The 21736-nt window shown below is 46.7% G+C and overlaps 1 protein-coding gene across 3 annotated transcripts in view; it reads right to left on the minus strand.

The window, feature by feature from the left end:
- Window positions 1-11430: 11430 nt before the first annotated feature.
- Window positions 11431-21736, minus strand: part of SYT6 (synaptotagmin 6) — an 89310-nt gene continuing 79004 nt past the window's right edge. For all 3 annotated transcript variants that reach the window (XM_034770637.1, XM_034770636.1, XM_034770635.1), the window contains 3 exons: window positions 20293-20464; window positions 19427-19577; window positions 11431-12670 (listed from right to left, as the gene is read on the minus strand). In XM_034770637.1, the coding sequence (XP_034626528.1) occupies window positions 12599-12670; window positions 19427-19577; window positions 20293-20464 (395 nt within the window). In that variant the 3' untranslated portion in view covers window positions 11431-12598. The remainder of the gene's footprint in view (window positions 12671-19426; window positions 19578-20292; window positions 20465-21736) is intronic.

A 21736-nucleotide genomic window follows, 5' to 3' on the forward strand; every position in this document is an offset into this window, starting at 1 on the left:
TTCCAGGGCCCAACAGAAATGTATTATAACCCACATCTGGTGGTATGAGGAAGACACTATAGGGGAGACTGGCTGTTGTGCACTTGGGCTCAGCTGGGCATTGCAGCCTCACCGGCAGACGCTCACAGTGGGACAGGAAGGAACAGGGGGAATTGTGGGTTGTTTGTTTTCATTTTATTTTGTACTTGACAAAGCTGCAGGTTATGCTCATCACCACGGGTGTTTTCCATGGCAACAGAACATATATTAAGATTAAAACTCACAATGAACCCTTCTATGTTATTTTATTAAATTTAATAAACTACATTTTTGAATGCATGTCTAGATTAGATTTCGGAAATAAAGTGTATCGTAAATTCCTTTTTCTTTTTAATTCGGAGTTAAATGGAAAAAATAAACTACACACATATAGTTGCATGCTTAATGCCCTGTTTTAAAATATAGAGACGCTCTAAAGACAAAGACAATCACTGCATGGTGCAATTATTTTACACGTCTAGCTACAGGAAATAAACATTCCTCATAACACAGAGATTCAAGTAAAATTGCCACTGATGGGGCACTGAGGATGTAAGGCATAAGAACTATCCCAAGATGTTTAATGCAGTCATGTACTAAGTGCCACTCTCTGTAAACCCAGGCGAACTGTAACGATGAGTGAGAGCCTGCTTCTCTTAGGCCCAAGTTCACCATGGGCAGATGACCAGAACAAAGCCTGACCTTACCACAAAATAGACTTTAAATGGCGCAGTGGCCTAGTTTTGGCCGTTTTCATGAAGCAGCATTCCTTCTTGGGCAATAGAACCAGTCTACATCTTTCCCTTCTGCACAATGAGGAGTGAGTAGGGTGACCATATTTCCCAAAGAGAAAATGGGACACCCTCAGCTGCTCGCCCGAGGATCCCCCTTCCCCCCGCAAGGCTGTTGCCCATGGCTAGACCCCTGCGTGGGGTGGGGTTGGGGGAGCCCTCAGGAGGCTGTTGTCCCCTTGCTGGAACCCTGCTGCTGCCCCCCCCAATGCTGGAACGTTGCCTCCCATCCCCAGCCCTGCATCCCCTGTTGCGGGGGGCTGACATCTCTGCTTACCCTTCCCTCCCCCCCAAATTCCTCCACACTGCACCCCATTTTTTTGACAAAAGTGGGCATTTATCCCATTTTCTTTTGCCAACTGATCAAGACAGCAAGAGCAAATGGGACAAATGCCTCCTTTAAAAAAAAGTTGGGACAGCCAGGATAGGGCTTAAAAAAGGGAATGTCCTGGCCAAAACAGGACGTAAGGTCACTGTAGGAGTGAGCCACTCCAGCCCCAGGCACAGACACAGACTGCAGTTGATCTTCTCAGCAGGGCCTGCGGAATAAGGTGGTGATCCAAGACCGAACCCGTTGCTGGAACTGACGACAAAGCACAACCCAAAGGCTAAGGAAGACCCAGGGCATCAAAGTCCTGACTGAATGCTGGAAACAGTAAGGGCAATTTCCTTCCAACTGCATCACAACGTGTGCATGGACTGCGGGAGGTGTGTAAGTATGACAGCCACGGGTAGTCTGCACAGCACATGCCCTTTTCATGCATACTTAGCAAAAAAGGCACAGTCCAACTCGACTGCACACTGTGCCGCAGGATCCCCACATGTTCACAACGCAGCTAGAGCTAAAATAATTGTTCTTAGGGTGCCTCAAGGCTTTTCTCACTTGGGAGGCCTTGTTCCTTGCCAAGGTTCGGCCTCCAGCCCCCTGTCATTTCTGCTGTGGAGCTGCTAAAGAAATGACCAGAATGTTTCTCATCAAGGGGAAAGTATCTTCCCTCTGCTCATGCCAACAAAGAGCTGAGCCATTTTTGCTCACCCTTAAAAAGCTCTTCTGGACAGAGAGTAAGCTTGGAATATGTTCACCTGGAAAGGGAACGTTTCAGAAAGTCTGACAGCAGCAGAGCTTAGAGGTTTATAATAGAAACTGTTACAGCCTTTTAGCTAGGAGTTGCCCTGTGGTACCTAAGAGATGAGACTCGGTGAGAGTGACCTTCTATGAACTCCGTCAGGTTTCCGCTAGAATTACGTCCAGGTTGCTGAAGAATATGGGCCTGTGACTGGGCTTCTGCTCTAGCAGAAATCCATGTGTAGCAAACTGCTGTCATCTCTGCTCTGGCAGACCTCGGGGCTGGATTCAGACACCAATGTGTGGAACGACACTGATCGCACATGCTGGACGTCACAGGAACATTTTCTAGACCTGTTGCACTTCTTGCCTATTTGCAAAGCTTTGCTACAAAATAGAGAGTCATTAATATTTGTGTTGGAGAGATGATCCCAGGTCGGTCTACTTGGGGGGGCTCTTGCACCTTCCTCTGAGGCAGCCAATGCCCCTGGCAGAGCCAGGATACTGGACTAGATGGCCCCTGGGTCAGATCCAGTCTGGCAGCTCTATTTTCCTATTGGCTTCTAGGAAAAGCAGATGTGCAAAGTGCTTTACTGGATCAGGGCCTAAAGTCCCAAGTGCACAAACCTTTCCCTGGCTCCTGGCATCGCAGGCAGCAGACTTTGGAACTTTCCCAAACTGGCACAGACGCTTGCTGGGAGAGCTCTCGCTCACTCGAGGGACCCATGATTGCAAGGGGGAAGGAATGCTCAGGTACTTCACCACATTCCCAAGACAGCTGCAGGGAGTTAGACAGCGGGGGACATACTCACTGCATGGCAGCACTGAAGTTCGTCTTCTGTATTTATTGCTTTGGTCTCTCTCAGATAACTGCACAGAACCTTCATTTATTTCTTACGGCCTTGTAAAGCCTCTGTGGCTGCTCTGGTCTCCTTTTTTAATTTGCCCAGCTGTGACAGTCTAAAATCAGGGCTCAAGGACTTCCTTGAGATGTAATGATAACTTGTTAGGACAAGATTCCTGTCACCAGCAGGTCTTGGGTTACTGGTGCTTAGGAGAGTTTCATGACACAGCAACGGGCCTGGAATCTATGGCAGATGGAGGAAGATGGCCAAGCTCCCTGACTAAAAAGGACAATTTATTCAAAAAGGAAAAGAAGATATTGCGGTGAACTAGTCCTTGGGGGCCTAGGGAAGGAGGGCAACCAGCTGACGGGATACTTGTCAAACAAGCCTTGTGAATGGGGGGGAAGTGGTAGACGTGGTATATCTGGGCTTTAGTAAGGCTTTGGATAATGTCTCGCATGACCTTCTCATAAACAAACTAGGGAAGTACAATCTAGATGGAGCTACTATAAGGTGGATGCAAAACTGGGTGGAAAATTGTTCCGAGAGTAGTTATCAGTGGGCACATCAAGTGGAATCCTGCAGGGATCCGTCCTGAGTCCAGTTCTATACAATATCTACGGTGATGATTGGGATAATGGCATAGAAAGCTCTCTTACAAAGTCTGCAGATGATACCAATTTGGGAGGGATTTCAAGCACTTTGAAGGACAGGATTAGATTTCAAAATAATCTTGACAAACTGAAGAAATGGTCTGAAATAAATTGGATGAAGTTCAATAAGGACAAATTCAAAGGACTACATCTAGGAAGAACTAATCAGTTGCACACATACAAAATGAGAAATGACTGCCTAGGAAGGAGCACTGCAGAAAAGGATTTGAGAGTCATAGTGGATCACAAGCTAAATTTGAGTCAACATTGTCATACTGTTGAAAAAAAAGCAAACATAATTCTAGGATGCTTCGGGAAAGACATGGGCAAACTGGAGAAAGTCCAGAGAAGAGCAACAAAAATGATTAAAGATCAAGAAAACATGACCTATGAGGGAGGATTGAAAAAAATGGGGTTTGTTTAGTCTGGAGAAGAGAAGACTGAGGGGGGACATGATAACCGTTTTCAAGTACGTAAGAGGGTGTTATGAAGAGGAGTGTACTGTTCCTCCCTCTCGGGGCCAGGGCGACCCCTTTTGATGGTGTTGGGCAGTTGCTATGCCCACTGGGAGCTTGCCAGGCGGTCTGACTTGTGGCTGCACAATCGCCCATATGACAGTTCAAGGTGCAGAAAGAAGGATTCAGCACACCCCCAGTCAGCTTGTAGCCCCGGCTTCCTGGCTGGATGGGCAGCAATACACTGGGGTGCTGGCCCTTTGGCGTGGGCCAAGCAATTAAACAGTTTGCATCGCTGACCTTCTGACCTAAAGGTTAGCATGCAACCAGCCCCGCGTACGGGGCTGAGGGTAGGTGGACCCCAGGCCCATCCTGCTCCACTAGGTCCCAGCCCAGGGCCCTAGAAGTGATGGGCGATCCCACCATCGGGCCAACGGGGAAACGTACGGTCGCTGCCTCGCGTCCTGGCAGCACAAACGGACCAAAGTCTTCTTTCCCTGGGCTACCGCCTACTGGCTCCTGCTGGTGCTGCTCCTTCACCACTAGGACCTGGCTCTCAGTCTCAGTTGGGTGGCCCTTCCTCCAGTCTCTCCCTGGGGTCTTCAATCTCCTGGGACAGTGGGCGGGGCTGAGGGCTCAGCTCCCTGGGAGGGATGTCTGCCTCCTTTCCTGGTCCAGCACCAACTGAGCTGTAGAGCCCTGCTCTTATACGGCCTGCCCTGCCCTGCACATCCTGGGGGAGTTAACCCCCTCTGTGCTGGAGGGAGGCCACACTGCCTCACTACAAGGTGGGTGGTAGGTTGTTCACCTTATCCACAGGACCACAGAGGACAGGACAGGAAGCAATGGGCTTAAATTTCAGCAAAGGAGATTAACATGAGACATTAAGAAAAACTTACTGTCAGGGTAGTTAAGCACTGGAACAAATTACTTAGGGATGTTGTGGACTCGCCATCATTGGGAACAGGTTGGACAAACACCTGTCAGGGGTGGTAGATAATCCTTAGTCCTGCCTCAGCGCAGGGGACTGGACTAGATGACCTAGCACAGTCCCGTTCAGTCCTGCATGTCTCACGGCAGTGCATTTCATTAAGCTCACTAGGGTTACTTCAGAGTTGCAGCCGTGTATGAGATCCAGGCCTGATTCTCATTTAACTGTGGCCCCTTTATAGGGCTCTAGTGTAGCTGCGGAGTCAGGCTTGTAAAGCTCAGTCTGGAACGACAATAGATGTTTCTTACTGTGACTGTTATCTGCTTTTAACGGCGATGAACAAAATCAGCTGTATTCATTTGAAATGTTTCCTTCCACAAAGCACTGGGAAATCGATGCTATAACCCAGGGCCTGTCTACACTGGCACTTTACAGCGCTGCCACTTTCTCGCTCAGGGGTGTGAAAAAACACCCCCCGGAGTGCAGTGCTGTAAAGTGGCAGTGTAGACAGTGCACCAGCGCTGAGAGCTATTCCCCTCGTGGAGGTGGGTTTTTAATAGTGCTGGGAGAGCTCTCTGCCGCGACTACACAAGCCACGTTAAAGTGCTGCCCCAGCAGCTAGTGAAGACATGCCCCCAGTGAGGGATGCACTGAGGTCTTTCTCTCCCATATGTGTCTGAACACTAACGTGCCTGTATATGGTGCAAAATAAAGGCAGGGTTGATGGCAGACCATGACAAGTGTGTCATGCAAAAACATATTTGCAGGCCAAGTATTTAGATACACCCAGTGTGTCACAATGTCTTCTAGCCTCATTTCAGACAGTCCCACAGGAGCAGCTGGTAATTACGCTGCACCTCAGGCAACACCACTTCACTGATTTTTCTGCCCTGAAGCAGGGCTCTGAAAAACAGGAGCCGTGTGAGGCAGTAACAAAAAGAAGAGTGAGGCTGAGGTCAGGTCCAGGGCCTGGGAACGTTTGGTTAGCTTGTTTCCCTTACACTGAGTAAAATTACCCACTTGTGGCTAGTGTACCAATTTTGCAAAGTTTCCAGTAACTGGTACATGCCCTGTAAAGACTTACGTGTCTCTGTTGTGTGGAGGGTGTACGCAATCAGGGGCTGGAGCCTGAGGGGGCAACACATACTTTGAGGAGTACTTAGGCGAGCCTTGATCCAGCTCCCATTGGAAAGACTGTCAGTGACTTGGCTTGATCAGGCCCAGGAGCTGTCCCACTGATTTTAATGGCCCATCGGCATGAGTCAGTACTAGAGGGTGAAATTCACCCTTGTGCCGTGGGTGACCATTGGCCAATGTAGCACTGACGTCCCACCTAAGCCCAAGGCGTACGTGGCGCCTGGCCCTGGCCTGCCCCTCTGCACGAGGAAAGAAAGAAATGGTTCTGCATTCCACATGTGCTAGCCCAAGCTGCTCGCAGAGATAGAAGAACAGGGTTTCCATTGGGAGGAAGGGAAATAGTTCGTACTTGGACAATCTGTGCATTTACGCATTAGTGTGGTCAGCTTGTGGCCTAGCTGAGGTCAGGCGCTGAGGAACATACAGTGGGGTCATTATCCCCTCACCAAGTGTCATAGCTCAGCTGCGGCGTTTCCAGTCTAACTGTGGGTTTCGTGGCATGGTGGGTTGGGGGTGTTAGTCAGTAACAAGGTGGCAGCATTTCAGCAATGCCGCTGACAATCAATAGTGAGAGGAAATTGATTATCTGTGTGAAGCAGGGATTAAAAATAGAAGTTTGATGCCAAACCCCACATCTGTTTTGACTAAGTCCCAGCTAATGAGAGACGTGACAGAAAGGCAGTGATTTGTACAGAAGCACAACACCTGAGAAGAGAGGCTTAAGGAAGCAAGGGACTGAGAGAGAGAGATATTAATACATGTTTAGCTGACAACATCTTACCCTCTAGCTGAAACTGGACATGCAGCTCCCAGAGGGTAAATCTTCCCTGCAACCGTAACCCCCGCTATGGGCACCTGGGTTTGAGCCCCGGGTTAGCCTAGGTGGGGTGTGAGCTGCCCTGCTGCAAGGCCCTGTCTGCATTGCTGTGACCTCCCTGGGGCTGTGCTCGCTGGGAGCACAGACCTGGCTTCTTTGGGCAGTGAGCTGAGCTGCTCCCTGATTCCTGCCCAGGGAATTGTGAGAGAACTGATCTGTGGCTGGGGTTGGGCTAGCGGGAACCACTGGAGGGCTCTGAGCACTCGCCTGCATTCTCACTGCAGAGGGAGCAGGTTACCAGCCTGCATGAAAGCAGAACCTGGGCTCCACCAGTTAACGTGGCCTGGGTCAAAGCTGGTTAGAGCTGAGCAATTTAGAAAACACCGGTAGGCGTCAGCGGGAGCCACATGGACACAGAGGCCATGGCCGGCTAGCACAGGGTAGATTCACACCCCAGTGTGCCACGAATAAAGTGGTCTTGCAGCCGCGCTCTTGGGGAACTTGACCATCATTCCTGTGCTGGCTGATGAGCAGCTGAGTGTTTGGGGGGAGACTGTAATGGGGCAGGAGCAAGCCGTGCACCTCGCTCAGTCACCAAAGAGACTGAGCAATGGACCCAGGCCAGCTCTGAAAGGAGTGAGTGGAGCAGGGGTCTGCATCGGATCTAAGTTACAGCACGGTGACTCCGGAGTAATTATACCAGAGCCAGTGACCCCGGTGTACTGGGGAGCAGAATCCAATCATAGGACTCACGACACTCTGGGTGCGTCTATAGAATCATAGAATATCAGGGTTGGAAGGGACCTCAGGAGGTCATCTAGTCCAACCTCCTGCTCAAAGCAGGACCAATCCCCAACTAAATCCACAAATCCCTAAATGGTCTCCTCAAGGACTGAATTCACAACCCTGGGTTTAGCAGGCCAATGCTCAAACCACTGAGCTATCCCTCCCCCATCCCTATGCTGCCTTGTGACCACAGCTCTGCGGGAACTGGCCTGCAGATTCACTGTTTCCTTGCCTGTACTTGAGCATCCCCACTTCATTGTAACCCTGCGTGGCCTAGTGCTGGTCCTGGGTCTCACAGCTGTGCTGACATGGCCAGACTGTGTCCTGCAGAGCTGCTGATGGGGCTGTGGCTTGAGCTGCAGCCATGCTGCAAACATGCCAGGGCTTGGGTTCAAGGCTCGGTGGGAGTTGAGCTCTGATCTGCCCCAGTAGGTAGCCAGACTGATTTGTGAGTGGTCAGAATGGGGTCTTGGCAGGGCTTAAAGTCTCATAGAATAGTTCCCAGCCTCCCCCCCTACCCCATGACATCCTCCATTCTCTGCCTACCACACTTGGGGGGGGAGGGGGAGCTCTGCAAATGGGGTGAGGCCATGGAGCTAGGGACTTTGTGGGGGGAGAGCATGGGGCTTCTGTCCTGAAAGGCGGGTTGGTCCTGGGGCTAGGGGATTTTGTCCTGCGGGACTATGTGGCTCCAGGCTTCAGCTGCAGGGCAGGAGGGCCCCCAGGAGGCACTGGGGCTCAGGGCTTCTGCCCGGCAAGTTGGAAAATATTTTCCAGAGTACCACTCTGGCCCTCGCTGCCTGAATTTAAACCCTGGGTCTTGGGTTCAAACCGAGCCAGAACCTTGTCTCAGTGCCCACTGTAGCCATAGCCTGCAGAGTAAGCCTAGGGTTAGTAACTAGCGGTAGCAGCGCTTGTGTTTGTTACCCTATCTTGGACATCCACACTCATTTGTAACCCCCAGGTTAGGAATTGTTGAACCCTGGGGCCCAGCCTCACTCTTCTCTGACAGCGTCTACACAGTGTTATATGGGCCCGAGTCCAACCGCCCACAGCCCAGACTTCCTAGCGCCCTCGCAAAACATGGCCACTCTAGCCCTTTGTTTATGGTGCAGCATGAGAAAACATGCCTGCCCACCCAAACTTAACTGTCCAGAGGATGGTCCGTGGGCTTGTGGGATACTGTTGGCCAAATCTCAGTGTGTGTCCAGTGGGGCCACATTTACACTGCAGAGCAATAGGGCATGAAACTTGGGCTTGACTCAGATTTGGCCCCTCAAGCCCTGTGGCAGGGGGCTAAGCATGAGCTCTGTGTAGACAGAAGGGGGTTGGGCTTGAACCCTGGACTCACATTGCAATGTAGACCGGGGTGCCGGAATGGGGGGGGGTGGGGGCATGGCCACTTTTTACCAGCCCTAAAGGCAAGCAATGGGGGAGAGAGGCAGCGAGGAGCAAGCGAGGACAGAGTCGAGGGGGGGGGGGAAGGGGGGGGGGAGGGAGGGGGGCCTGGGGGGGGGGGGAAGGAGGGTGGCATGGGGCGGGGCCTTAGGAGGAAAGGGTGGCATGGGAGGTGGGGCCACAGTTCAGGTACCAGTGACCCCCCCACACTTTTAGGAAGCTTTCACCATTTCTGGTGTAGACACACCCTCAGTGTCCCCAAAAGGCCCATCAGGAGATAACAGCATGCATGCATTGCAGAAGATTAATATGATCCTCTGAAAGTAGTGGGAGGCACTTTTAAACTTATGATAGCGACCCTCAACAGTTTCAATTCAGCTCAGATCATGGTTTAGAACAGAAGAACGGCCATACTGGGTCAGACCAATGGTCCATCTATTCCAGTATCCCATCTTCTAACAGTGACGGGTACCAGATGAGTTAGGGGGAGTGATCAGAGCAAGGCAATTTATCAAGTGATCCATCCCCCATTGTCCCATCCCAGTTTCTGGCAGTTGGTGGTTTAGGGACAGTCAGAGCATGGGGTTGTGTCTGTGACCATCTTGGCTAATAGCCATTGATGGACCTGTCCTCCATGAACTTATCTAGTTCTTTTTTAAACCCAGATATAGTTTTGGCCTTTACAACATCTCCAGGCAATGAGTTGCAGAGGTTGATTGTGTGTTGTGATGTAGGACTTCCTTATGGTTGCTTAAAACCTGCTGTTTCAGCATTTCATTATGTGACCTCTAGTTTTTGTATTATGTGACATGGTAAACAACACTCCCCTATTCCCTTTCTCCACTCCGTTCATGATTGTATAGACCTCTATTATACTCCCCCCTTAAGTGTCTCTTTTCTAGACTAAGGGCTAGGTCAGTCTTTGTGTTGTTTGTAGGGGTTCGGCTTGCCCTGCTTGTGAGTCAATAGTTGAAGTATTAAAGCTTTTTCCTACTAGAAGACACAGGACACAATCAGAAAGGATCTACTGCCTGGAAGGTGTTTGTAGGATACCGCCTGGGCCGTATAGTCTCTAGCACCAATCACCACACCTAATTCCGCACCATGACTGCAGTTCCACTGTTTCTCTTTTTAAAACAAATTGTAAGTAGCAGCGGACTGCAAAGTACTATGTTTTATTGGGCCAACATCTGTTGGTGAAAGAGACACGTTTTCAAGCTCTTCTTTCACCATTAGATGTTGGGCCAATAAAAGATCTGACCTCACCCCCCTTGTCTCTCTAACATCCTGGGACCAACATGGCTACACCACCACTGCCACTATCATTGGATTGTCTCATTTTCAGCAGGGTGTCTCCACTCAAGTTTAATTCACACAGGGGGTCTTTTGGGGTGTGCTCTGATTGGCTGAACATCTGGAAATGGATAGACACTGTCACTGCTTTCCCAAGAGAAACAAGCATTTGGGCCAGTAAAACAGGCATTACAAATCAAATCTTTTATTGAGTTTCTGCTCCTTTAGCATGTGGCACACAGAGAATTAAGATACAAAGTCTGGTGAGAAGTTAGGTATTTGTGCTTCACTGAACAACGGCTCCCTCTCATCCAGCAAAGACATACACACAAAAGTCTAGATCAGTCAATCATAATGCACAGTATAGACTAATGCATGGTGTAACATTTAGGGAAAATGAGGCTGAGTTGGAAATTGTGATTGCTCGCTCAGGTGCTTGCTAACCTGAGTCACCATCCATGTACCTTGGTGATTAGAGAGGAAGGGGATGGCTGCCCAAAATTGTTTAATATCAGTGAAACAAACACTAATGTATTTAGCAACTTAGAGAACAGACGTCCAAGATGAAAAGTCTCAGAAAGTCTATTTGCTGATAAATACCAGTCAATTTTGTGGGATTCAAAAACATAGTACACTGAGATGTGGTAACATTTTCTAGATCTTGCAGCCAATGGCATTAGCAACCATTAATTATTCACAATATAAACCCAGGTAAAAGTCTGAGATTTTAGACACTTTTCTTATTAAATAGCTGCTTACAACTGATGGAAAAATTTAAAGTAGGGCTGTCAATTAGTCAGTTAAATCAAGAGATTAACGCAAAACAAATTAACTACATTAAAAAACTTGTAATTAATCGCAGTTTTAATCACACTTAAATTGATATCTATTGTTTAAATTTATAAATATTTTGGATGTTTTTCTACATTTTCAAATATATTGATATCAATTACAACACAGAATACAAAGTGTACAATGCTCATTTTATATTACATTATTAATATTCGCCATGTAAAAATGAAACAATAGTATTTTTCAGTTCACCTCCTACAAGTACTGTAGTGTAATCTTTTGTGAAAGTGCAACTTACAAACATAGAAATGTATTTTACATAACTGCTCTCAAAAACAAAACAATGTATAACTTCAGAGCCTACAAGTCCACTCAGTCCTACTTCTTGTTCAGACAATCGCTAAAACAAACAAGATTGTTTACATTTACAGAAGATATTGTAAACAAGAAGCAGGCAGCATTGTCACCAGAAAGTGAGAACAGGCATTCACATGGCACTGTTGTAGCTAACGTTGCAAGATATTTATGTGCCCAATATGCTACACATTTGTATACCTGTTTGTGCTTCACCTCCATTCCAGAGGACATGCTTCCATGCTGAATTTCAATTGGTATTCTAGTATTGTTTAACAGTGCAATTAAAATGGCAATTATTCACAACTTTTTTTTTTAATTTCATGATGAATTGTGATTTTTTTTAAATTGTTTGACAGCCCTAGTTTAAAAGCTTAAAAATTTTTTTTTTGTAAACCCACTTGTTTATGTTTTGTGCTCCCCTGTATTCTCTCACGCTGTACTACTAGGACTATTTATAAAATAAAGATCTAGTGTTCATGCAAGACTTTCACCTGCTCCTATAACCCATTTCCCACCTCACATGAGAACCCTGCTTGTGTCAATACAGTCCTCTTCACTCCACATCAGACAAGTGATGTCACAGAGGAATGAGCAACAGGCACAGACAAGATCTTAAGTAACTGTTCATGCAAATGGCCATAGGGAGAATACAGATACAGAAAATGGATCGTTTTCCCTGAGGAATCAACAAATCTTTAATACGTCACAGAAGGAAGTTTGGGGTACACACAGCATAAACTTTGAAAGGCTCATGAACATTTCTACATGAATAAGAAACCTGTAAACATGTGGCTGAATTCAGATTGATCACAATAATAAAGAGCTGGTCACACGAAGTCTAATCAAGGCTTCTATTTATACAGTTCCAATCAGAGGCAGAAAATGCAGCCGCATGCTTCTCCCCATGCCTCTTCCCTGGGGCAGGTCATCGGTGTTCATAGAGGCTGAGAAGGTCTCTGCTACTGGTCCAGCATTGTACAGGTTATTTTAAAGACCAACCTTCCAGCTCATGTTTCGTTCCATCTTCTTCCTCTGACAGCAGACCCATAAAATGAAAGCCACAAACATCATCACCTTGGGAGACATAACAAACCAAGACAAATTTGACCACAAAGCATTTCTTCTGCCTTTACCTACATCGGAACAACTAGGCCTGGAGCGCCTCGCCGGTGCCACTCAACAACAAGTTGTTCAGACTGTGTAGGACAAGTGCAAAAGAACTTTGTTTAGTCCCATTCTAAGTCCACTGCTTCGGTGGCTCATGGTGTGGGAGGTGGCTTAGGAGATGGACACGAGCCTTGGCTGTCGAAGCTGGCTGCTCGGCCTTGCCACTGGTGGGAGAGAAAAGCAGCATGTTATTCTCCCACATTCCCTTGTCACAACCATTGTCTTACTTTCCACAGTCTCATCTGCTGCAGAACTGGGTTTAGTTTATGACTGTCTACTTCCATCATTTGGTCATTAACACCTCATTGGTGGCAGCCATACCTGTCTGCACCGGCAATCCCCCATAGGTGGTGTCATTTTATTACTTTCGTAATCCTGAACCCCGGTGCCGAGACTGAGCATCAGATAAATCATGTTCATGCACCTTAGCTGGAGAAAAATTGCCCTCTCATTGTTTCCCATTTTAGCATGCAACTTTTTTTTTATATATTGAACTACAGCAAAGTTAATTAAATCATTGCAGTAAAGAGAGATGATGAGACTCCACAGGACCCAGTGCCAGAGCCATTTTTCAAATTGAAAATCAGATCAGACTGGGGATGGATGGATAGGTTAGTGTGTAGTAAACACTTCATTGTCAGGGACTTCAGACCATAAATTATTAGCAATTTGTCTTGTAGCTATTAGTGTACTTTAAAACCAATATCACTCGAGCTTTTGAGGTCTTGCCAGTTTCTTTCTCTCTCATTTTATTGAATGCAAATGACAAACTACATGCATCTCCCAAAGACTGCAGGGAACATGGTATTTCACATTGCACCTGCTACTGGCTCCTGTTGCAGTGTCCACCCCAAACCAATTCTCTCCTCTTCTGAGCCAGCAAAAATCTTTGCATGTAAGTATTAGTGCTCAAAGTGCATGAAGTTCACATAACAGAGAAAATTCACCAGCTGATTTGCACCCAATCACTGCAAATGAATAAATCCAGGCAAAAGTTACACCACTGACTGGCTTTGCCACAGGGTTTCTCTGTTCCAGTCCAAACAAGCAACATGAATGTTACACTGTTTAGGAGGACCAATGCTCTCGACTATCACCCATGCATGTGAATCACCCTGTGCCATGGAAAGCATGCACAAGACAGGACCCTGGGGAATCAACCTGCCCTGTAGGATCTGAGAGGTGCAGTTACTCACTTAAACTCTCAGAATAACTGTGATAAGTTCCAGAGGAATTGCTCCCCTGACCCAGTGTAAACCTTGCAAGTGGCTGGGTTTACTGCCACAGAGAAACAAATGTAGTTCCATACCTGCCTGCGGATCTCCTGTCCGCATGATGTCATTGCAGCTTTGGCCCCTGATTGGCTAGTAATTCATTTCTTGCAAAGTGTGTGGGAAAGGCCATGAGAAGTGTGTATGGGTGAAGAATTCGGATTCAGTTTCCTTGAACACCCACTTTGCACAGGTATAAATGGTGATCTGAGGTGCCAATCAGGCCTTGCACCCATCATTTGCTACCCTGGATACACTGTCCCTTCCATGTGCAGTTCTCTCCCGTACTCTGCTATGCCACCAGCTCAGGATGGCAGATCAGAGCGATGGAATCCCTTTGTGTAGGAGGGCTGGCTCCAAAGCTCCTGTTTAAGACACGCCATCTGAACACACTCGCTGGCCTGCAAGAGTTCTCATTAATTCTTTCCCTGTTTTTCTCTTCAGAAAATAAATGCTTGCTTTGGCCCAGGCCTGTCAGTGAGAAGAATGAGTCAGTCATGGGGAAAGGGCATGGCGGTGGGGACATGATAGTGACTAACCAGAGAGAGAGAAATGCTCAAAAATCCTGCTTCCATGTAAGGGTCATTAACACTAAAAGCCAGAGAGCTGCAAGGGGGACATCGGGGTTGCATAGGCCTTGGGATGGCTCCTTGCATGGGGGGGAATTTCTCAGGACTCCCCATGTGCTCTGCAATGGGCACAGTCCATCTGCCCGAGTGGATCGGATGTGCTAACACACAGCTATGCCTGGCTGGATTGTGAGGTCTCCAGTCAGTGCTGAGCAGGTCACAGGGGAAGGTGTGCTGGCCATTGCCCACCTTGGCTCAGCTCTGCCTTTGCAGGGTACACTCAACACTCAGATTAATGTAAAGCTAGCATTACGCCAGCAGCAGCAGACATGCTTTCATGACTTATCTGTACAAAATACATTCTGGGGAGGCAGGGGCAGAATTGGGGGGTTAAGGGTTGGCATTTACTCCTTCTCCTCAAAGATACCAGACCCTTTTCATTTCCAAAGCAATCCACTACACAGCACAGTGGGTATTTTAATTAAAAGTCAGCAGAAAGTACTGCGTTAAGAACCAAGAATTGTCTCTCAGACATAGGGTACCTTAAGGTAAAGTCATTCTGCAGTGCCGCTGCCAGGCTGGTCATTACAACCTAAAGCTCCAGGGGAACGCACGACGCAGATGTAATCTCAATGGTAGAATTACCTCCAAAAAAGATGGGCCATCAGAAATTACTCCAGAAATAAGCTCTCGGTAGAGTTTAGGATGTGCCATTGCAGCATTTCTCCTGCTTTTACAATGATAATGTTATCTATTCTTAACAGTGAAGGAAGCTCTAGTGAGACCAGGGTCAAGTGACCTATGCGTCTTGAGAAACTTCAGGATATTTTCCGTTCTCTTAATTAGAGAAATGAGTCATTCTTTCTGTAAAAGCAGCCAGGGAAGTGTCAGTTCTTGGAAGGCCAGATGGACTCAAAGGACTAGAGGAGATTGGCTTTGCATATCTTTAAAGATGAGCAGTTGTCCTTCATTCTGGACTTGATCCTGCTCCCGGTGAAGTTAAATTATTTCTCCAGAAAAAAGTTTTAAAACAAATAAATGCCCAAGTGCTGAATGTCAAAACTGACTCGTAACATTGGAGACGCATTGGAGATAGAGCTTTCTTCTTTCCTCCGTAACAGAGACAAATCTCCACTTTTCACGGTTCCATTTAATGTTCATTAAAATACTCTGATTTTTAAAAATCTCTTCCTGTAAACATGGCACTTAAAGATCCAGACTGATGTCAGGAAGTATTTTGAGGGAGACAGCAAGGCATGAGAAAGGAATTGGAATGGCTGAAGCACACCTAGTACTGCAAGGGGAAACTCATCAGATGCTGAACTGTCCTGGCAGAAATGGATCAGTGTGTTGGTTCTTTAGCCAAGTGCTGATGATTGTAAGAAGCGTGTGTTAGGTACCGATTAGTGCAAGGCACTGGAAAGCAGGATTCCTGGGTTCCATGACCAGATCTGTTGAAGTTGATGTGTGAATGTGGACAAGACCCTTAATCAGTCTGTGCTCATCCAGAGAAAGGGGTATAACACTTCCTTACCCAATAGGGGCCTGTAATTAATTAATGACTTTAAAGTGCTTTGAGATCCTTCAATGAAAGTCACCAGAGACGTGCAAGCTTCTCACTTACTGGCAGCAAAACAAGAGTGAACAGAGCTGTGGCTATTGACAATGGTTCATTGCAGATCATCTCCATGAAAGAGGGAAAGGGAGAGCAAGATCTTGGCTCAAGCAGACTCAGGCCTGATTCACCATTCTACTACCCCAGTGCAATTCCTGCAGGGAGCCATCTGTGTAAGACTGGTGCAATGGCCATACTCTAGTTGAATAGTCAGGAAATACCAATGGGAAGGCAGGAGGTCCCTGGAAGAGGCCTCCAAGTTTTACACTGCCCTGGAAGAGTTTCACTGAGAAACCATAGAGCAGTGTTGTGTCTGGAACAGACACCAGCAGCTGGAACTGTACAGGGACGGGCAGCAGCATCCTTGGAGGACAGGAAACCTGGGGGAGGGACTAATTCATTTCATTAAAGAAAGAGTCCTTCCGCTTCCTAGCGAGGAAAGTCTCTTTTTCTGATTATTTATTTGAGATCTGTGATCTTATTGTAAGTCCAAAGTGTGACAGGAGCACCTTTTAGACAGATTTCTGCCCCCTCCCCCTAAAATAGGTGCTAGTTGAATGCAGATTAGAGAATGTATAACAATTAGCAAGGAATTCTACATTGCCCAGAAGAAAGTGACCTCTTCAGTTTGCACGTGTGCAGTCAAATTGGGAAAGGAAGATGAGATGGGCAGGAGCTTTATCTGAGAGGAGGGGAGGAAAGATGTGCAGAACTGAATGGTATAAATAACTTCAAATTCCCCCAGGTTGACACAATTGTCTGTTTTGCAATTCAGATCACTTTAAAAAAAATAATTCAAATTGGTTTCCTTGCTTTTGACTTAAGATCCAGGTCTGAATTTGGAAAGGAACTGTCACATGACAGATTGTTCCATTTCTTTCTAAAGTTGTTGATATTCCTCATCATTAGAGGGAACACACCTGGGGGACGGAGAGAAGAGAATCCAGAACTTGCATATTCTAATGGAAGCTTCCTAATAGTGACATTTCCCTGAATAGCCTGGTCATTACTGTTCCCCACAATAATGCAAAGTAAGCTCACCCAACCCCAGAGGGCAGGAGGGGGAGACAGCTGCTGCTTTATTGTGACAATTTACGCTGCGTAGGTGTTTTCACCAAAGGATCTTATGCCGCAGGTGACACGTACCAAGTACACTGCATAGAGACATCTCAAACAAGTGCCTCCGTCTTGAGAAGTGCGACCAGAGATCTGAGTCATCAGCTTTGCTAAGACTGTACATTATGAGCACCGAGTCGATCAGCTCCCTTGTTGGAAAGCTCAGCTCCCACGCAAGAGCTGAAAAGGCACACTTGCTGGCAAGCTCTGGGAACAGGGTACCCGCCAGTTATAGGAGAAACCTTTCATTTGCCACCCACCTCGTTTTCTGTGAATTGACGTATGCGAACATGACAGTGGGTGAGGCCCAACACCACACAACAGCCCATTAAGGAGTGGGAGGAGGGGGATGTGCAGGGATGAAGCAGCTAAGGATAACAACTTCCCACCAAAATTCATCAAGGCATTTTCTAGAGTTTGGCATCCTTACTCCTGTGTTTTACACAAGGATCGTGTCCTGACCTCCAGAGAATCCTCGGTAGGCAAGTGATTGGTGGATCCAGGAGGGGGGCAGCAGAGCTGTTTTTATGCGCAGAGGGAGATTAAATCAAAGACACCTTGACCCTAAACTCTCTTACAAGACTATCTATATTTACTGCAATAGAAAAACCATTTCCCCAGTAATTGCTGCTTGGGACTCTGGTAGGTTTTTCGTTGTTTTTTTTTATTATTTGGTTTTTAGATGCACTCCTGTACAAAAGAGTTGCACACAGGCGAGCTAAAAAATATAGACAAATAAAAGGGACCCTTTGCTTGCTGACTGTGTGTAGTGGGTTGTGGCAAGAATACAGGACTCAATAATGCTGGGTTTTTGTCCCCCTGATCTGCCCAGCATTAGGGTGAAATGATGCATTTGATTTTTGTTTTCAACATTTGGGTGGCCGAGCAGTGCATCTTGATTTCCATTTTAAGTGGGTTTCATATTGTGCCTGTTTCTTTGAATTTCCCTGTAAATAACTGAATTTTTCCTTGTTTGTTACCAGAAATTATAGGAACTGAGCCTTGAAACTGCAATCCGGGTCTTAAATATAATGGAATAAAATCATGCAAACTACCAAATGGAGAAATGATTCTATTCTCCTGCGTCAGACACGACAGCTGGAACCAGGTGCTGTGCGACTGCTACTGAGACTGCAGAGGTTAAGCTTCCTGGCTAATGGATCACTGAATACTGCATATTTATCCTGAAACTTAGTAGCCACTAAATCCCAGCCCAGCAGACAGGAAGAACTCCTATGTTCCTGCCAGAGGGGCTGTATGACATACTGCAGTTTTAGTCTGAATGGTCGATCACAGCACAGCTCACCACCCAAAGTCACTGCTATTGTCAGACAAATTCCATATCAGAGATGACTCTGGGTATGATTCTAGTCTGACTTGCACCAGTTTTATACTACTGACTTCGTAAGAGGTCACTCCTGATTTACAGGATTCTAAAGCACCTTGGTGATAGGAGACCAGGTTTCAATGGACACACACTAGTTCAGGCCACTGCTGTGTTCCATGGGGCCCAGCATCTGGCCTCCAGCAGAACTCAATCCTTGACACTTCAGAGGACAACAAAATACTCCTTATACCACACCTAGCCATTGGGCAATGCTGCATAGGAGGGGAATGCTGTCCTGGCCTGGTTGGGGATATTATCGTCTTTATTGCTTTAGATGGCATAGCTATGAATGGTGGCTTTATCTATCATCACTAAAGTGCCATTGATGTGCCTGGCACTGTGCAGGTGGGCAACTGCACCTCTGCCCCCAGGGATTTACTGTTCAAATTAGACATATAGCAAAGGAGACCAGGAGGCTGCGTGAGGAAGGGGAGGAAATGGAGAACAACGGAAAGGGAAACCTTGTGGATCGTCAGGAAGTTGTCCAGCCTTTTAAAGTCCAGTCACCATATTGAGTGATACAAAGATAGAGTGAAATGCTCTCTGAAGATGTTTGGAGCAGTTACACTTGCTCTGTTTACTCTTGGAAAGGCTTGAGAATGAGTCAACAAAAATCTTTTAGGGGCACAAATTAAGAGTAGAAACGTGGTGTGCCTGGGCTATTTATTCTGGATCACAGCAGTGTTCCCTTTTCCTGTCTGTTCTCTCTCAGATAAAAAAAGAAAACCACAAAAACAACCTGATCTGTAAATTCCATCTCTTTCCACTCCTGCTTGCCAGCCCAAGGAACTATTTCAAGCCGGAGCAGAGATGCTAGTTCTCTGGGGTCCACCTCCAGCGAAAAGCTCCACTCAGCCCATCTCAGAAATTCCCCAAGTGAGAGTAGAAGCTTTTTGCAATCCTTGCACCAGCTCAGCCATGCGTGGCATACATAGTCAAAGGAAGTCAGTGACTTCACGCACCTCCTTGAAGGATTTCTTCACCTCCACTAATGGATGCCAGTGTGCGATCGGTTTGCGAGGGTATGCCAACATCTCGTTCCAGTGGTCTCGGCCCAGTCCCTCAGCATTGATCCCCACACGGCAGCCTCCAATGATCTCATTATGACCAACTCTGAAAGACAATGGGAAAGTGGCGTAATTATCCTGACTAGAAAGTGAATGTGCACATTACCTATACAGCCACACTGCCTACGAGTTCTGGAAATTTCCCATGGACTGCCAAGACAATCTCTTATTGTCTCTTGCAACATGTGTGCTGCTCCCAGCACAACGGGGCCCTGACTGCAGTTGGGCCTCTGGGAGCTACAAAATATAACTAAGAGTCATGCTGATGGTTTTATCCAAGCACAGGCCTTTTGGGATTTTGTATGTGGGCTGACCTCCAGAGTAGGTCAATAGACAGGATCCCAATGGATGTGTGTTCTGATAACTGAGGAGTGAGAATAGGTGCTTGGGACTCACTAATAAACAGATCCCTCAGACACTGACCGCTCCACTTTGGGGGAAGCGGTTTGCCTTCTAACGGGGGTGATGGCTCAGATGAAATGCACTCAACACTCTGCAGCTACGGGGCATATTGTACTCATTCAAGGAGAAAATGACTTAAAAGCTAAGGATCAGGTTTACTGTATTCATGTTTCTAGCAACATAATTATCCAGAGCATTAAATATACATGACATTTTGCAATGCATCGTTATGGGACGCATGTTGACACAAACCGGTTGTGTAATCCAGACAGCAATACCAAAGCGATTTGGAATGGAGCAGGAAAACCAGGCCAAATGGGATTTTCCCGTCTTTCTGCTCTCCAGAAACTCCCACCTACCTATCATAATCCATGACGGAGATAAGAAGGCTAACTTGATCCATGTTCTCTGGGGGAATGTCGAAGATTATTGCCTCATTGTAGGTAGGATTAAGAGTGTTTTTCTTAATGGTGGTTTTCTTCTTTTTCAGCCTCCGCCCATCACAGACCAGAGACACCTTGACATACGGATCTGAGGAAGAGTGGAAGGGAAAAACCTACTGCTTACGGAGGACCATTTTGTTCTATAGGAGGTAAATACTATGCATAACACCACCGCTGCGGGATGTTTGTAAGAGGCCATTCCATGCAGCTAATTTATTAAAAAACTCCACCCTTTTCTTCTACCTGCAAATATTCCAGTTCCTGTCCCACAGCACTAGCTCAGGGCTCAGTAACATGAGTGAGCAGCAAACTAAGATTAAACAAGGGAGGTGATGTTTTGCTGCAAAAAGAAAACGTATTTAAACCCATGTTCTATACAATGCCAGAATGGCATGAACAAGAACCCCATTCGAATTTCCCTGGTTATAGCAATAATTATCAGCCATTTGCTATGACAGAAATCTACCCACTGTGACCAAGGGGACGAGGGGCCCCAAAAGAACTACTCTCGTCACCAATTCACCCCGGGGAAATGAATGTGTAATAACGCAGCCCACATGGGTCATCTGCAGGGTTTGAAACCAGGATCTTCAGCACCAAAGTAAAGCCTTCTACCCCTTTAACTAAAGGAGTAACTCCACGAAGCTGGTAGAAGTAGTAGACTATTATCCTGTAGTGGACCAACTAATAGAATGGGACCCAACATACATTTTGCCAATGAGTTACATATGATATGGAGCAGCAATGACTCATTTCTCTGCAACAGTAAGACAGTTCCACTGCTGTCTGTATCAGTTCAGAATAACTCTGTCTCTTAAGGAGAATTTTTCAGGTAGCAGAATCTTTCTTTATACTTTTCCCCCCCATTAGGTTTCATCCTTGATCTATCAGTGTCCAAGTTACCTCAGGAAGGTGCCATGTGCCTACCATAAAATCCTCGCTGTATTTCAAAGTGGAGGGAATGTTCCACAGAACAAGCCTGCCGTGTGCCAGTTTTCACCTTCATCCCACTGCTTTCAATCCCCGTTTACTTTTTGTCTTTTTACATTGTCAGCTCTTTGGGGAAACAATCTGGTCTTCCTACGAGTTTGTACAGCTCCTAGCACAATGGAGCTGAACTGAATCTGCAAATGCATCTGACAATACAGCAACCCCAAAACATTTCCTGAAGCAAAACGACAACTTCACCACTTGTAGAACAGAGTAAAAATGTAACACAGCCACCTTGAAGAGCAAAATATGGAGTGGAACTTAACTTACAGAGATCTTTTGCTGCCATAGCTATGAGTGCCAATATGATGGGGGGGGGGGGAGGGAGGAGAGTGAGAGTGAGAGACCCAGGTACTCAGCATACAGAAAT

Source organism: Trachemys scripta, chromosome 4, assembly GCF_013100865.1.
Source record: "Trachemys scripta elegans isolate TJP31775 chromosome 4, CAS_Tse_1.0, whole genome shotgun sequence".
In the NCBI taxonomy this organism is placed as follows: Eukaryota; Metazoa; Chordata; order Testudines; family Emydidae; genus Trachemys; species Trachemys scripta.